The sequence below is a fragment of the Colius striatus genome, chromosome 6, assembly GCF_028858725.1.
Source record: "Colius striatus isolate bColStr4 chromosome 6, bColStr4.1.hap1, whole genome shotgun sequence".
Lineage (NCBI taxonomy): Eukaryota > Metazoa > Chordata > Aves > Coliiformes > Coliidae > Colius > Colius striatus.
In genome coordinates this window covers 17,650,091-17,664,428 of record NC_084764.1, presented here as the reverse complement: position 1 = coordinate 17,664,428, position 14,338 = coordinate 17,650,091, and the positions used below count along the sequence as shown (strand labels likewise).

The window sequence follows — 14,338 nt, the reverse complement described above, 5'->3', positions numbered from 1 at the left end:
AGAAGTTGCTTTTAAATATTTGCAGAGCCAAGTCGTTGCCGCCGTGTAGCCCCCATCATTAGGACTCTTCCCTCGGCGCCAGGCGCACCCTGCCCATCACTCCTCCGCTGGTCCGTGTCGCCAGCGTCCCGCTCTTGCCCCTTCCCCCACCTGCGCCCGCGGCCCAAGCGTGCTGCTGGGGTAGGGCACCGAGCCCCATCGGATACCGATGCGGACGGCCTGCCGTGCCAGAAAGGCGTTCCCCCGCGTCAGCGACCGGCCCGAGGCCGCGCCCGCTCTCGCTCCCTCTGGCTGTGCGGGGCCTGTGATGGCGGCGGCGCGGCCTGCGCTGGCTCGGGCCTTGCTGCAGCAGTGCGTATCCGCCCGGCTGCAGGTGAAGCCGCCCGAAAAGGGCTGTGAGGCCGAATGGGTTGAGGTAACGTTGGGCGCGGGCCGCTTCTCTTGGGGTTTCGCCCTTCTTTACTCGGCGGGACGCGAAACGGCGGCTGGGGGTCCGGCCCGCAGGGCCGACGGGAAGAGCGGGAAGGTGCACGCGCGCGCTCGCCCACAGCTGAGACCGGTCGGTCGTTCTGGAGGTTGTTGCCGGTGGTAACAGCAGGAGGGAAGCCGCTACCCTTGCCCCTCGCGTGGCCAGATCAGTAATCTTTGCAGGAACGCCTCCGGAGCTTCAGGAGATTCCGCGTTCACTTGCGGCTTGTGCTTGCCCTCAGGACCTGCTCTGGTTCTCACCTCAGGCGGCTGTGGAGGCGGTGCTCCGGGAGGCGGGCTGGCCCCCGAGAGCAGGCCCGCCCGCTCTCCCCTGCCCTGGCCGCCAGGGGGAAGACAAACGAAGGGAGTAAGAAAACAAGTGGATCAGAGACAAATCAGAAAAATGGCTGGTTACGGTAAAAACGTGGGGAATTTAAGTTGCTTTATTTCCAGTTAACATAAATATCTAGTTAGAGATTTGAGTTTTGAGAAAAAAACCCCAAATATTTAGGCATCTGAGGAAGACACCCCTCCTACTCTCCTACCCCATTCCTAGTTTCCATTTCTGAGCCTTCTCCTTACCACCAAACGTCACACTCAGTCCCCTCAGCAAGACAGGCAACACAGGAGGCTGAGGTCAGTGCCTAGCAGTTTCTGCTGCTCCATGTTCCTTACCTGTACTCCAGCATGAGTCCTCCACAGGCCTGCACTCCCTTCAGGTGCACAGGTACTCCACCACCAAACAGGTTACATCCACCTTGTTATTCCTGCTTTGCTATTATCTGCCCTTCTTAAGTAGACTTTCACAGACGTACTACAAACTTGGCTGATGGGCTCAGCTGTGTACTTTTTTAATTGTATGACAGTGCGCTCTTGGAGAAGAAAGGCTAGGTAGAGCAGTGGAACCATGGCAGCAGTAGTTCTGGTTTGTTTGTTTGTTTGTTTTTTTCCCAGAACACTAGCCAAAAATGAAACTGAGGTTGTAAGTGACCATACAGCTTGAGGGAAACATTGTAATTTCCCCTATTTTCCTCCCATAGTTTTCTGTCTGCAGAGGTAGATAAGTCTACAGACTCTTTGGGCTGTGTGTACAGCCCAGGACTATTTACTGAAGCATGAAGTCCGCCTGTTGGATGCACTGCCCTTCTGTAGTTGTAACTGTATATGGGTTACCTACATTAGAATAGTTCATCTATACAGGTGTCAGCTATTTAGCCCTTGGGGTTTTTTGGTTTTGACTTCTGTGCTTCTTACAGACTACTACAACAGAAGGGGTTAAATATAGTCACACAAAATTACCTTGGTACAACATTTTGCAAAATATATTTAGGATTTGCTAAGGAAGTCCTGCAAAATTCAGGTGAATATGTTTAGTAAGGAGGGTGAGGGAGGAGTTAGTTGTTTTTCCTGCTAAAAAGCAGTGTTTGGAGGCAGCATTGCTGAGGCTGGCTGTATGGCCTTAGGGACTGGGTACCCTTCATGGTGTTGTTTGCCTGGTTCAGTGATTAGTTAGGACAGTTGTATACTAAATTGTGAGTGTTGCAAAGTAACTTGCTTTGCCAGGTTTATTTATGTAGACATTTTACTGATGACAGTAAATCCACACAAAGGAGTTTCCCTGCCTAACCACCTCCCTATCACTACATAAGTTCCTTGCAGTGGCAGTTTGTACATTAGCATGTTGAATTTGTGACCACCTTTTTATGTTATTTTGCTTGATGTTTCATGCATTAAATATAGCTCTGAGGAGCAGTCAACGGGATGTTGATAGGTTAAAGAGGATCTTCAGCAATGGCAATGTTTTTGCTTTGGTTCAAAATGTTGACAATTCTTGTTACTTATGCTAGTGACAAGCACGACTTAGGACACCTGAACACTGATAGAGCACCAAAGACATGCATTATTATTAGATTAGGTCTTGAAATTGTATATGATTTTACATCTTCTGTTCAGAAAAACAAAGAGCAAAAAAGTAAAGTTTAACAAGAGCTTGAAACGTGGTTGAACACGTGTTGAAAATAGTGCTCAACCACAGTTTTCAGTCATAGTTGAAACTGAAGTTTCAACTTACAAATAGTTGAATAGTTTTCATCCATACCATGGTTAAAAAGTGTTGCAGAAGAAACGTGCAAAACAAATAGAAGCATCGTCTAGCAGCTTTAACTATCTCTGAAATATTTTTTTCATTTAGCCTCTTGTCCAACTATTTTCCCTCAAAATATGTCTTATCATGTGATAAAAAGTACATTCCAAAACAGGCATCAAATCATGAGAGAGGGTAAAAAATAATTAATATTTTTACTTGGTCTTTAGCTATCTGGCTAAAGGACTTGCAGAGATCACTTTATTTACCTTTTTGTCTTTTTAACTGAGTTGCTTGCAGAATATTGTTAGCTCATATATAAGACTGCAAAAAACCCTGTCACAAGTCTCAGAATTAGAATGACTTTCTGTGATGTGTGCTGGTATTTTGGCCTGTTTTATCACAAACATTTTTTTTTAGTAGATGTGTGTGCACTGCTATTCTCTGTTAATATCCTGACACTGCCTTGTTTCTGGAATGAATATTTATCTAAACATGTTTAAGGATATCTAACTTTTGGCAGCCTACATTTCTCTCCTTTATTCAAACAGATGGTTTAAAATGTCATTTGAGGTTCATGCCATCAAATTTCTTACAGTACTTATGAAATACAGCAGTCATTTGGGAACCTGTGTAATATTCTGCAGTGGTCAAAATGAGGTTTGAAAGGAGCCATTGAAAGCTTTCAAAGATCTCAGCATGTGATGTTTTGGCTACAAAAAGGATTCACTTTTTCAAGAACTTAGTCACTGAAAAAATAGTTCAGAAGGCATAGCCCTTCTCAGTCGCTGCTGGGGAGCATTTTGTTTAATCTCTGCAATAACAAAGGGGTAAAATCTCATGTGTATAGCTAAGCTTTTTTCACCAAAAACCTAAAGGAAAAATAAAAGACAGGAAAAAAATTTCAAAAGGTATTTTTAAGAAACTATTCATGTTTCTTATCCTTTTTCTTTGATAAAATCAATATTAATGACTTTCTTGATCCAATCTAGTTAGCATGTCTTAGGGTGATATTTCATAAGCTGACATTTTTATTAGGACAGAAATACAAAGATACTTATTCTTGACAAAGCACTGGTAAGATTTTCTTAGATACCATATGCCTGTGGATATTGTATGCCTTTTTTTTGTTTTTTCCTAAACAAGTTAAACCATTCAGGTATACCTGTGCATGAAATGGAATTGCTATTGGCTGCAGTTTGTCTTAGTAAAGCACAGGTTATTGCACTTGCATTCCTTGTGAACTAGCCAAGACAGCAGAAAAGCTACACAAGAGTTTTTATGTTATTTCACCTCCGAATAGACCTAATTCTTCCCTCAAATAGATGGTTTGCACAAGTAGTCTCTGTAAGAAACAAAAGTTTTCTCGCGAAAGACTCAGGTCAGACTCTGCAGTGAAGCACTTTTATTAAGCGTTCTTGTAAGAGCAGTGTCCTAGCTAGTAGGCACACTTGATAGATACAATATTCGGCTTTTTATTCCCTATCTCCGCCACAAGGTCTCTCCCTTGTTTCCCCATTGATTAGGTACTCCAAAGTTTACAACTTCCCGAGGCGCCTACAATCCCCTCAGGGATGTTTGGATTTTTGACACGATGTTATCTTGTCAAAAATTTAAAATTCAAAACTCACAGGGCATCTAATTAACAATACAAAGAAACAGTTATTAGAAGAAATTCTTTGCCTTAATTCCCTCGGCTCCATCCTGCAAAAACATTTCCCACATCTCTGTAAATGCTAAAGGAGTGGCATATCCTTTACTCTTTGCAAATCAGGGGAAAGGTTCCATTTCACTAAAATATTTTGCCCCAAACTGATATTTTGAACAATTTTATAATATTTTGAAGAGCTACACAGTTGTTGGTCATCATAATTAAATCTTTAATTAACAGTTTTTTTAAATATTTTTCAGAATTATATCCTGTACTAGATTACTTTTAACATCAAAGTATCATTCAATTCACTGACAAGTCATGTGATGTTTGTCATGCATCGTAATTGGAAAAAAACTCATAATTCACACTGGGAAATGTTTTATCTGTATGTATTATAAGGAAAAAAAAAAAAAAAGGTTAAATTATTTCCTATGCAGGATTTAAGTAAGCTAATTCATCTTGTCACCTTGTCTATGTTAATCATAGAATCACATAATGGTAGGGGTTGGAAGGGACCTTTAGAGATCATGTAGTCCAACCACCCTGCAGAAGCAGGTCCACCTAGATAGGAGCATGTCCAGACAGCTCTTGAAGACCTCCAAGGAAGGAGACTCCACACCCTCCCTGGGCAGCCTATGCCAGGGCTCCCTCACCTGAACAGTGAAATAGTTTTTTTCTTATGTTAAATTGGAACTTTTTGTGTTCCAGCTTCATCCCATTACCCCTTGTCCTGTTGCAAGCTACTACAGAAAAAAGGGATGCCCCAACCTCCTGACATCCACCATTTATATACTTATAAATATTAATGAGATCCCCCCTCAGTCTTCTCTTCTCTAGACTAAACAGCCCCAGTTCCCGCAGCCTTTCCTTATAAAGAAAATGCTCCAGTTCCCTGATCATCTTGGTGGGCCTGCTCTGGACTGTCTCCAGAAGTTCTCTGTCACTCTTGAGCTGAGGAGCCCAGAACTGGACACAGGACTCCAGATGAGGCCTCACCAGGGCAGAGGAGAAGGGGAGCAGAACCTCCCTTGACCTGCTGGCCACACTCTTCTTGATGCATCCCAGGATGCCATTGGCCTTCTTGGCCACAAGGGCACATTCCTGGCTCATGTTTAGTTTATTATCAATCAGGACTCCCAGGTCTCTCTCTGCAAAGCTGCTCTCCAGCAGGTCAATCCCCAGCCTGTACTGGTGCATGGGGTTGTTCCTCCCAAGATGCAGGACTCTGCATTTGTCCTTGTTGAACCTCATGAGGTTCCTCTCTGCCCAACTCTCAAGCCGGTCGAGATCCCGCTGAGTGGCAGCACAGCCTCTGGGGAATCAGCCAGTCCTCCGAGCTTGGTGTCATCAGCCAACTTGCTGAGGGTACACTCTGTCCCCTCAGCCAGGTTGTTGATGAAGATGTTGAACAAGACTGGCCCCAGAACCGATCCCTGTGGAACTCCACCCGCCACAAGCCTCCAACTCGATTCTGTGCCATTGATCACCACCCTCTGGACTCTGTCATTCAGCCAGCTCTCAATCAACCTCATTGTCCACTCATCCAAGCCCCACAGCTTGAGCTTTCTGATGAGGGTGTTATGGGAGACAGTGTCAAAAGCCTTGCTGAAGTCAAGGTAGATGACATCTGCTCTCCCCTTATCTAGCCAGCCAGTTATGCCCTTATAGAAGGCTATCAGGTTGGTTAAACAGGATTTCCCCTTGGTGAATCCTTGTTGACTCCCCTTGATAACCATCTTTTCCTTCATGTGTTTAGTGACAATAGTCAGGATGAGTTGTTCCATGGGGGGAGATGAGGCTGACCAGCCTGCAGTTTCCACCAAGGGCAAGTCCTCTGCTGTCCAGGCCATCCTACTATCCTTGCTGGACTGGACTTCCCAAGGGCCAGCCTTGGCTCTAAAGATGGAAGGAAAGAAGGCATTCAGTATTTCAGCCTTCTCTGCATCCACTGTCACCAGGGCACCCTCTGTGTTCAGCAGCAGGCCTACATTCCCCCTCATCTTCTTTGTGCTGCTGATGTACCTGAAAAAACCCTTCTGGTTTTCCTTTACTTTCCTGGCCAGATTTAATTCTAGAAGGGTTTTAGCCTTCCTGGTTGCACCCGTGCATGCTCTGGTAAAGTTCCTATGCTCTTCCTAAGAAGCCAACCCCTGTTTCCACCTCTCATAGATGTCTGCTTTCTCCCTTAGTTGTCCCAGCAGATTTTTGCTCATCCATGGAGGCTTCCTGCCTCTTTTTCCTGCTTTTCTACATGTGGGGACACATGATCCTGGACTTGGAGGAAGTGGTGCTTGAAGATCTACCAGCTCTCTTGGGCACTTCTACCATCTAGAATCCTATCCTATGAAATCCCTCCAAGCTGGTCTTTGAAGAGGCCGAAGTCAGCTCACCTGAAATCCAGGGTCACACTCTTGGTTGGTGCCCTGCTTCTTCCACACAGGATCTTGAACTCTATCATCTCATGGTCACTGCAGCCAAGGTTGCCTCCAACCTTCACATCTCCAACCAGACTCTCCTTATTTGTCAGCACCAGTTCCAGCAGCACAACCCTCCTTGTTCCTTCCTCAACCACCTGTGACAGGAAGGTGTCATCAACATCTGTAGGAACTTCCCAGACTATACATGCTTGCTTGAGTGGCTTTGCCAGCAAATATCAGCGTGGTTGAAGTCTCCAGTGAGGACCAGGGACTGAGACTGTGAGGCATCTCTCAACTGTTCTTAGAAGGCCTCGTCCACTTCCTCCTCCTGATCAGGTGTCCTGTAGCAGACTGCTGCAACAGCATCACCTGCCTTACCCTGCCTCTTCATTTTCACCCACAAGCACTCACCTTGCCCCTCATCCCCACCCAGGCAGAGCTCAGGGCACATTAATTGCTCTTTCACATAGAGAGCAACTCCACCTCCTCACCTTTTTGGCCTATCTTTCCTGAGCAATACATAGCCCTCCATGGCTGTGCTCCAGTCATGGCAGCTGTCCCACCATGTCTCTGTGACCGCAGTGAGGTCGTAGTCCCACATCCGCACCCACATCTCCAGTTCCTCCTGCTTATTCCCCAGGCTGTGTGCATTGGTGTAGCGGCAACGCAGGGGCTTACTCAAACACAAGAGGTTCTAAAGAAATACAAGGAAGAATTTCTTCACTGTGAGGGTGAGGGAGCAGTGGAACAGGCTGCCCAGATAGGTACAGACTGGGAACAGTCCACTTGGACAGACTTGTCCACTTGGACAAGTTCCTATGTGACCTACTCTAGGTGATCCCACTCTGGCAAGGGGTTTGGACTAGATGATCTTTCAAGGTGCCTTCCAACCCTTAAGATTATATGATTCTGTCATCAGCCTTCTTCTCAACATGGTGTGCAGCTGAGAGGCACTTAGCATTGCATTCCCTGCCCTGCCCTATTTGGCTTGTGTAATACTGTACACTGCACATCCCAATGAAATTTGGCTTCACATGGAGCTAATAAATTGGCTTAATTGTATGTAGAAGCCTTGTCCAGATAATCAGTATATACCTCTTATTCTTCCACAGTGTGTTATGTAAATTTGATGTCTGAAACTGTACTAAATAACTAAAACTACTTTTGGAAGCTTTTTTGTTGTGTAATTTTGTCTTTTATTATACCATTTTAATGATAAATGTGCATGATGGACAATGAGAAGCACTGACATAGTTTTCTGTAATCTTTCATAGATCCAGAGAGGGCTTGTTATCTACATATGCTTCTTCAAAGGTGCTGATGAGGATCTTGTTCCAAAAATCGGTATGATATAATCCTTATAAATTCTTGTATTGTTTGAAAAAGAAGAAAAGCAGTTTAGGCAGAGAAGGTAGCAACCACTTGGACAAGAGGAAGTAAAAAAGCCATCAGATAACATCATCCAAATCAATCACTCCGTTGAAATAACAGCTGGGTCAGCCTTGTTTCTTTTGACAGTTGTCCATACCTCTCACTCTGTCCTCGTCATCAACCTGGTATAAAATCAATTTTCCTGATGATAACAGTGTAGCAATCTGCTATTTTACCTGTTGTGTGTATCAGGCAACAGCTTCAGTCCAGGGCAGAGCTGGATTTAGAGAAAGTTGTTTTCAAATAATGTATGGTTTTATTTGAGGAGTATTTTAACACTGATCTCACTGTATGTACAGGATATTTTAAATTATAGCCAGTAGAGGGAGTTGTGTGGATTACTAAACAGTGTCCTTACCATGTCATTTCAGATATACTATATACAGTTAGCATTTCAAGTGCAGTTTTCTGGTCCAGAAGTTGTAACAGCAGTACCTACAGTTCTTTCTGTCTTCACCACATGCACTTTAACATTTACATAATTTATGCCGTGGATAAGGTTAAATGGTAGTGATTTCTGTCTTCAACTACTGTTGTTTTGGCTTGAGGGTTTTTAATTGTTTGTTTTCTTTTTCCACTTTTTTTTCATATCTTCTCCCTCCTTTCCTCCATCAGTAGCATTGGATCACCTGGGAAATTCCATGATGCCACATATTCCAGATAAAAGTGCCCATTTACTTTTCTGTAGCTGGCTGATATTAGTGGTTTTGAAAAAGGTCATGTAATAGTATATTTCAGGCTACTTACTGGGACCAGCAGAAAGACCTGGCAATGCACCAGCACAGGTGCTATTGAAAATGCTGAGAACAGCTCCTGGGGGGGAGTTTCTGTATTGCTCTTGGAGGGCATAGTCTTTCTGTGATGCTGAACTGAGTTCAAATCTTTGAGTGTATTTAAAGCTATGATATGAAAATTGATTTTGTGCTTGTGAGAGTTTGATGAGAGTGTTATTTGAGAATAATGACCTTTTCATCTGTGTGGCAGCTCAAACAAGCCAGAAAAAGAAAGTTCTGTTCCCTATTAGGAGATTCATCTACAACCAGCTCCTTAAGCATCTGTCTTACAGAATAGTTTTCTCTAAATGTTTTTGGAAGCTGTTCAAATGAGTTCCTAAATCACATCTCAGGTCTTTTTGCTTCAAACAGCATTAAACTTTTATAGGTTTGGAGACATAACTGGTATCCTCACAGCTTTTACAGAGTTGAGGAAGTTTGGGGGAAACTAATTGACTTGTTATTACCCGGACACTGGACACTACAGGGAAAAAAGTGCCTCCCCATCCTCTTGACATTTACCTTTTAAGTACTTGTGTTAATGAGATCCATGCTCAGTCTTCTCCAGGCTGAACAGTTCCAGATCCCGCAGCCTTTCCTCATAAGGAAGATGCTCCAGTCCCCTCATCATCTTAGTGGCCCTGAGCTGGACTGTCTCCAGAAGTTCTCTGTCCCTCTTGAGCTGGGCAGTCCAAAACTGGACACAGTACTCCAGATGAGGCCTCACCAGGGCAGAGTAGAGGGGGAGCAGAACCTCCCTTGACCTGCTGGCCACACTCTTCTTGATGCATCCCAGAATGCCATTAGCCTTCTTGGCCATGAGGGCTGGCTCATGTTTAGTTTATTGTCAACCAGCACTCCCAGGTCTCTCTCTGCAGAGCTGGTCTCCAGCAGGTCAATCCCCAGCCTGTACTGGTGCATGGGGTTTTTCCTCCCAAGATGCAGGACTCTGCATTTCTCCTTGTTGAACCTCATGAGGTTCCTCTCTGCCCAACTCTCAAGCCAGTTGAGATGCCGCTGAATGGCAGCACAGCCTTCTGGGCAATCAGCCAGTCCTCCCAGTTTGGTGTCACAAGTAAACTTGCTGAGGGTACACTCTGTCCCCTCATACAGGTCGTTGATGAAGCTGTTCTCCTTCCTTGAAGGTCTTCAAAACCCACCTGGACATGTTCCTATGCGACCTGATCTAGGTGAACCTGCTTCTGCCGGGGGTTTGGACTAGATGATCTCTAAAGGTCTCTTCCACTCCCTACCATTCTATGATTCTATGTTGAACAAGACTGGCCCCAGAGCCAATCCCTGTGGAACTCCACTGGCCACAAGCCTCCAACTCAGTTCTGTGCCATTGAGTTCTGTCATTCAGCGAGCTCTCAATTCACCTCACCATTCACTCATCCAAGCCACACTGCCTGAGCTTTCTGATGAGGATATTATGGGAGACAGTGTCGAAAGCCTTGCTGAAGTCATTGTAAATTACATCCACTGCTATCTTCTCATCTAGGCAGCAGGTTGAGTGAGCAGGATTTCCCCTTGATGAATCCATGTTGACTCCTTCTAATAACTATCTTTTCCTTCATGTGTTCAGAGATGACAATTATATTAGAGGTGACAAAATATATTTTCAATTATGAGGCAAATTACATCTCTGACCTTCCTGCCCATTTCTTTTCTCAGAAGACAAGCTATTACCTGCGTGTCTTAACTGGAGCACTGAAGGGCAGTCACTCCACTTGGGACTAAACTGCTGAGCTGTGGCTTCAGCCAAGATCAGTGCTGAGTCCTGCTGCAAACTGCTGCAACTGGAATGGGCCAGTGGTCAGGGCAGAAACTTCTCCAAAGTGCACTAAAGATGGTGTTATCATCTGCAATGTGCAGTGTTGTGCACTCAGTGTGCTGAGTATCAGGCAATTTAGTGTCACTAATTGGCTCCTGAGTTCCTTTGGGACTATGCAACTAGAATCAAGTTCAGAATTTCAGGCAGCTGACAAATTCCCCCACAAAATAACTCTTGAGGCATGTTATGTGAATATAAATATTATTTATATTTCTCAAAATACTCAAACACCTTAGTTGATCAGTAGTATTTATTAACTGTCCATGTTTCACTTATTTAATAAGCAGTTTCTTTTACTTGAATAGTTTGTCACGCATCACAATATTTGTTGAATCTTGTTTATGATGTTATATTAGGTCTTGTTTAATTTAATTACACTAACTCTTATTTTATTTTTATTTCCAGTCAATATGCTGTTGAATGTTAAATTAAGTGAAAATGAGAGTGGCGAGTACGTTTCTGTTCTTGATTTACCAGGCGATGTGCTAATCATCCCACAAGCTACCCTGGGCGGTAAACCCAAGGGAAGAAAGATGCAATACCATGTAAACATTGAAAAAGAAAAAGGGCTGGAACTTTATTCTCAGTTTGTGACTTTGTGTGAAAAAGAACTGTCTGCCAGTGCTAAATGTGTGGAAGCAGGTGTTCTTGTCAAGCACGGCATGTATGGAAACAGGCAGGTTTTAAAACTGGATACAAACGGACCTTACACTCATCTGATTGAATTTTGAAAAAAAAAAAAAAAAAGAAATGATATCCTGGATACAGTACTGGCCTGCAACTGTTGTGGTGGTTTTTTTGTTTTTTGGGTTTTTTTTTCCCTAAGCATTAGTGTACTTAAATGATTTGAGAGATACACTGTAAGAAAGACTTTCACTCACCTGTACTGATGTTGCCAATCTCATTAAATAGAAGGATGCCTGAGACTACTTTGTGATAATATGTGTTTTATGTCCATATTCATTTGAAGTGTGCTCAAAATAATTGTTCATATTGATCCAATATAGATGCACAATTTAGAAGGCTTTATTAACAAAAATGAGGTAATGCATATATTTCTCACTACAAAATAATGACAAAGGTATTACATGTATTAGTTATTGTAAAGTACACTTGAGAAGGCAAAGTGTATGGATTAAAAAAAAAGAATGCTGTAGATGTACTTATTTGTTCTCAGATTTCCTGAGTTGACAAATTCTGTCTTTCTGTTCTCCAACTAGAAAATAGCAATGCTTTCTAGTTAACAAACATATTGAAACCACAAATTCATTTAATTTTTTTGCTCTTAGAGAGCAGATGCTAAATAAGAAAGTCTAGCCCCCTCAGCCAGAGTGTGTAGAGGTAGGACACTTTACTTAGTACTAGAACTGAACATGGCCTATGCAGGGAAGAAAAAAGCACATGTAGAAACTGAAGTGAATATCCTTTGATGTCTTGCTATAGCCTAGTTTGTGTCCTTGTGTCCTTCATGTTATTGTCTACTCAATTCTTTCATAACAGAGCCTCAGGAAAAGGATTGAAATACTCAAATGAAAAAAATGAAAATTGTAAGATGTATGCTGCCATCTCATCATTTCCTCTACCTCCATTGCTTCTTTGCAGCCTTTTATCTATTGAATCAGCCAGGCAGATACTAGCTTATATTTCTTTTATATACAGTGTTGGCCCATTTGGGTCCCCATTCTCAGCTGACCCTCTATGCAATACTGTTACAAACACTATTAACAGATGGTATTAAGATGATATAATGGGAAATTCTGTCTTGTAAGGCAGTGAGAACAGAACAGCTACATTAAAATGTGGCAAATTCAAAACTGATTCATGTATTCATCCTGTGAGTCAAGTTTCTCTTTTAGTGCAGAATCATGGTTTTTAAAGTCAGTAATTTAGAAGGGTCCAAAGTGAAATTAGGCAATTTTGTGGTTTGCAGTAATTATCCAGAATTCCCATTTACAAAAAATAAATTCTTCTGGAAAAGATGTAAAACTTTGTGGTTAGCGAGCATGCCAGCTTGTGCAATCTTAAATTGTATGTCAGTAGTTACAAACATTCTGTCCTTACTTTTATTTTTTAAAAAAACAACAAACCACTGCAGGTTTAAACTATGCCATGAGAATCAAAATTTTTTAACAGATACAAAACTCATGGTTTTGATTGTAGAGTAGTGAGATTTTTCAGATTAATGTAATGTGTGGTTAATAATTATGAAACACCTAAGGTTGTTGGATTCCTGGCAACTGTCACTCTTAGAGCTGAACTCTTCACCCAAGTGGCCTGAAATACTATCTAGGTCCCAAATTACATGTTTATTCATTAATAATTAACAATTATGATAGAACATGACTCATATCTAAGTTCTTACTAGTAACACTTGAATAAGATTGTCCTGATGTGAATAACTAATACAAATTCATTATCATCTGCGTGATTGGAAAAAATGGTCTTTTATTCCCCTTTCTGTTGGAGGTCAAATCCCAAAAAGTGCTGAATAATACCACTTTTCACTGACCTTACAGGAACTGCGAGTATTCAGTATATTTCAAGAACTAATCCTTGGAGGTATAATACAAAGTCTGCAGTTTTTATTTTTGTTTTATTTTTATGGCTCCAGAAAAATCTTTGGCAGTCTGGTGATTCATTCTATATTTCAAGAACTCTGCATATTCTAAGAGAGATAAGCTTGAAAATGTTTAGTGGAAAACTGACTTCAGACCAAACTCCATCTTTTCCTATAAAACACATACAAACTTATGCATATTTCAGTTGTTCTTTGGACAAGATGTAACTCTGGAGTTTCTGTAAAAAGATGGCATCTTTGTGTATTATCTGCCCATTCCTGATTTATTTGTGTAACTGTCTCGGAATACTGATTTCTGCCGTCTTCTGCTCTAACGATTGGCAGCTTGTTGAATGTTGTGCCCTTTGTACTGCTTTATTTATATCTACTATTGATTCACAATCCATTTACTGAAAGAAAACATTTTTTAATAACATGATGGACCATACTGATGAAAAAATTGATTAAAATTATTTTTTGAAAGACAAATGCCCATTCCTTTCTGCCATGAATATATGCTTTAAACAGATGGTCTAACAGTGCTTTCAATAGTTTCTGTTCTATGATTAGACAAAAGATCAAGTAATTATCCTGTTCTATACTTAGAGAATATCTATAGGAAGATGCTTAATATTCCCAGTTCCTTGAAATACACTATAAAATCAGGAATCATCATTATGCTATTCTAGTGGCATCCACTTCAACTATCACACAGTAATTGTTGTATCGGGCTTCTGCAACCTTCTTTGCAGCATACATACCCAGTCCATCTAAGCTGAGCGTGAGTGGACTATAAACTGTGCTCATAAAACTAGTGCATTCAGGTACAATAGCTTGTTTTCTAGTCAGCAGTGTTGCTTCTTCCCTCCTATGCCCTTTGTGGGAATACTTACCTCTTCTTATGCCCTTTGTGGGAATACTTACCTCTGCTGCTGCATACCATATGCAACATACAAATATTAATCCAGAATTAGGACACAATAACCAGCATGTAGCCCAGTAATATTAGAAACAAGTCTGAAACTGCATTGCTATTGCTAGTAATGGTCCATAAGCTTTGGCTTCAGTTTGTGAGACCTCAGAATACAGGCTTATCACATACGCTTTGTCTGAACTTCCGC

The 14,338-nt window shown here is 42.2% G+C and overlaps 1 protein-coding gene across 1 annotated transcript; it reads left to right on the top strand.

Moving 5' to 3' along the window:
• Positions 1 to 248: 248 nt before the first annotated feature.
• On the top strand, positions 249 to 11,584 carry DTD2 (D-aminoacyl-tRNA deacylase 2). Its single transcript, XM_061998919.1, has 3 exons — positions 249 to 415; positions 7,897 to 7,966; positions 11,066 to 11,584. The coding sequence occupies exons 1-3, from the start codon at positions 308 to 310 to the stop codon at positions 11,389 to 11,391; spliced, it is 504 nt and encodes a 167-aa protein (XP_061854903.1). The 5' UTR covers positions 249 to 307; the 3' UTR covers positions 11,392 to 11,584.
• Positions 11,585 to 14,338: the final 2,754 nt, after the last annotated feature.

Coding starts and splice junctions, on each gene's coding strand:
- DTD2 (XM_061998919.1), top strand. CDS start 308: ATGGCGGCGGCGCGGCCTGCGCTGGCTCGGGCCTTGCTGCAGCAGTGC. Junction 416..7,896: donor GTGAGGCCGAATGGGTTGAG/GTAACGTTGGGC, acceptor AATCTTTCATAG/ATCCAGAGAGGGCTTGTTAT. Junction 7,967..11,065: donor GGATCTTGTTCCAAAAATCG/GTATGATATAAT, acceptor TTTTATTTCCAG/TCAATATGCTGTTGAATGTT.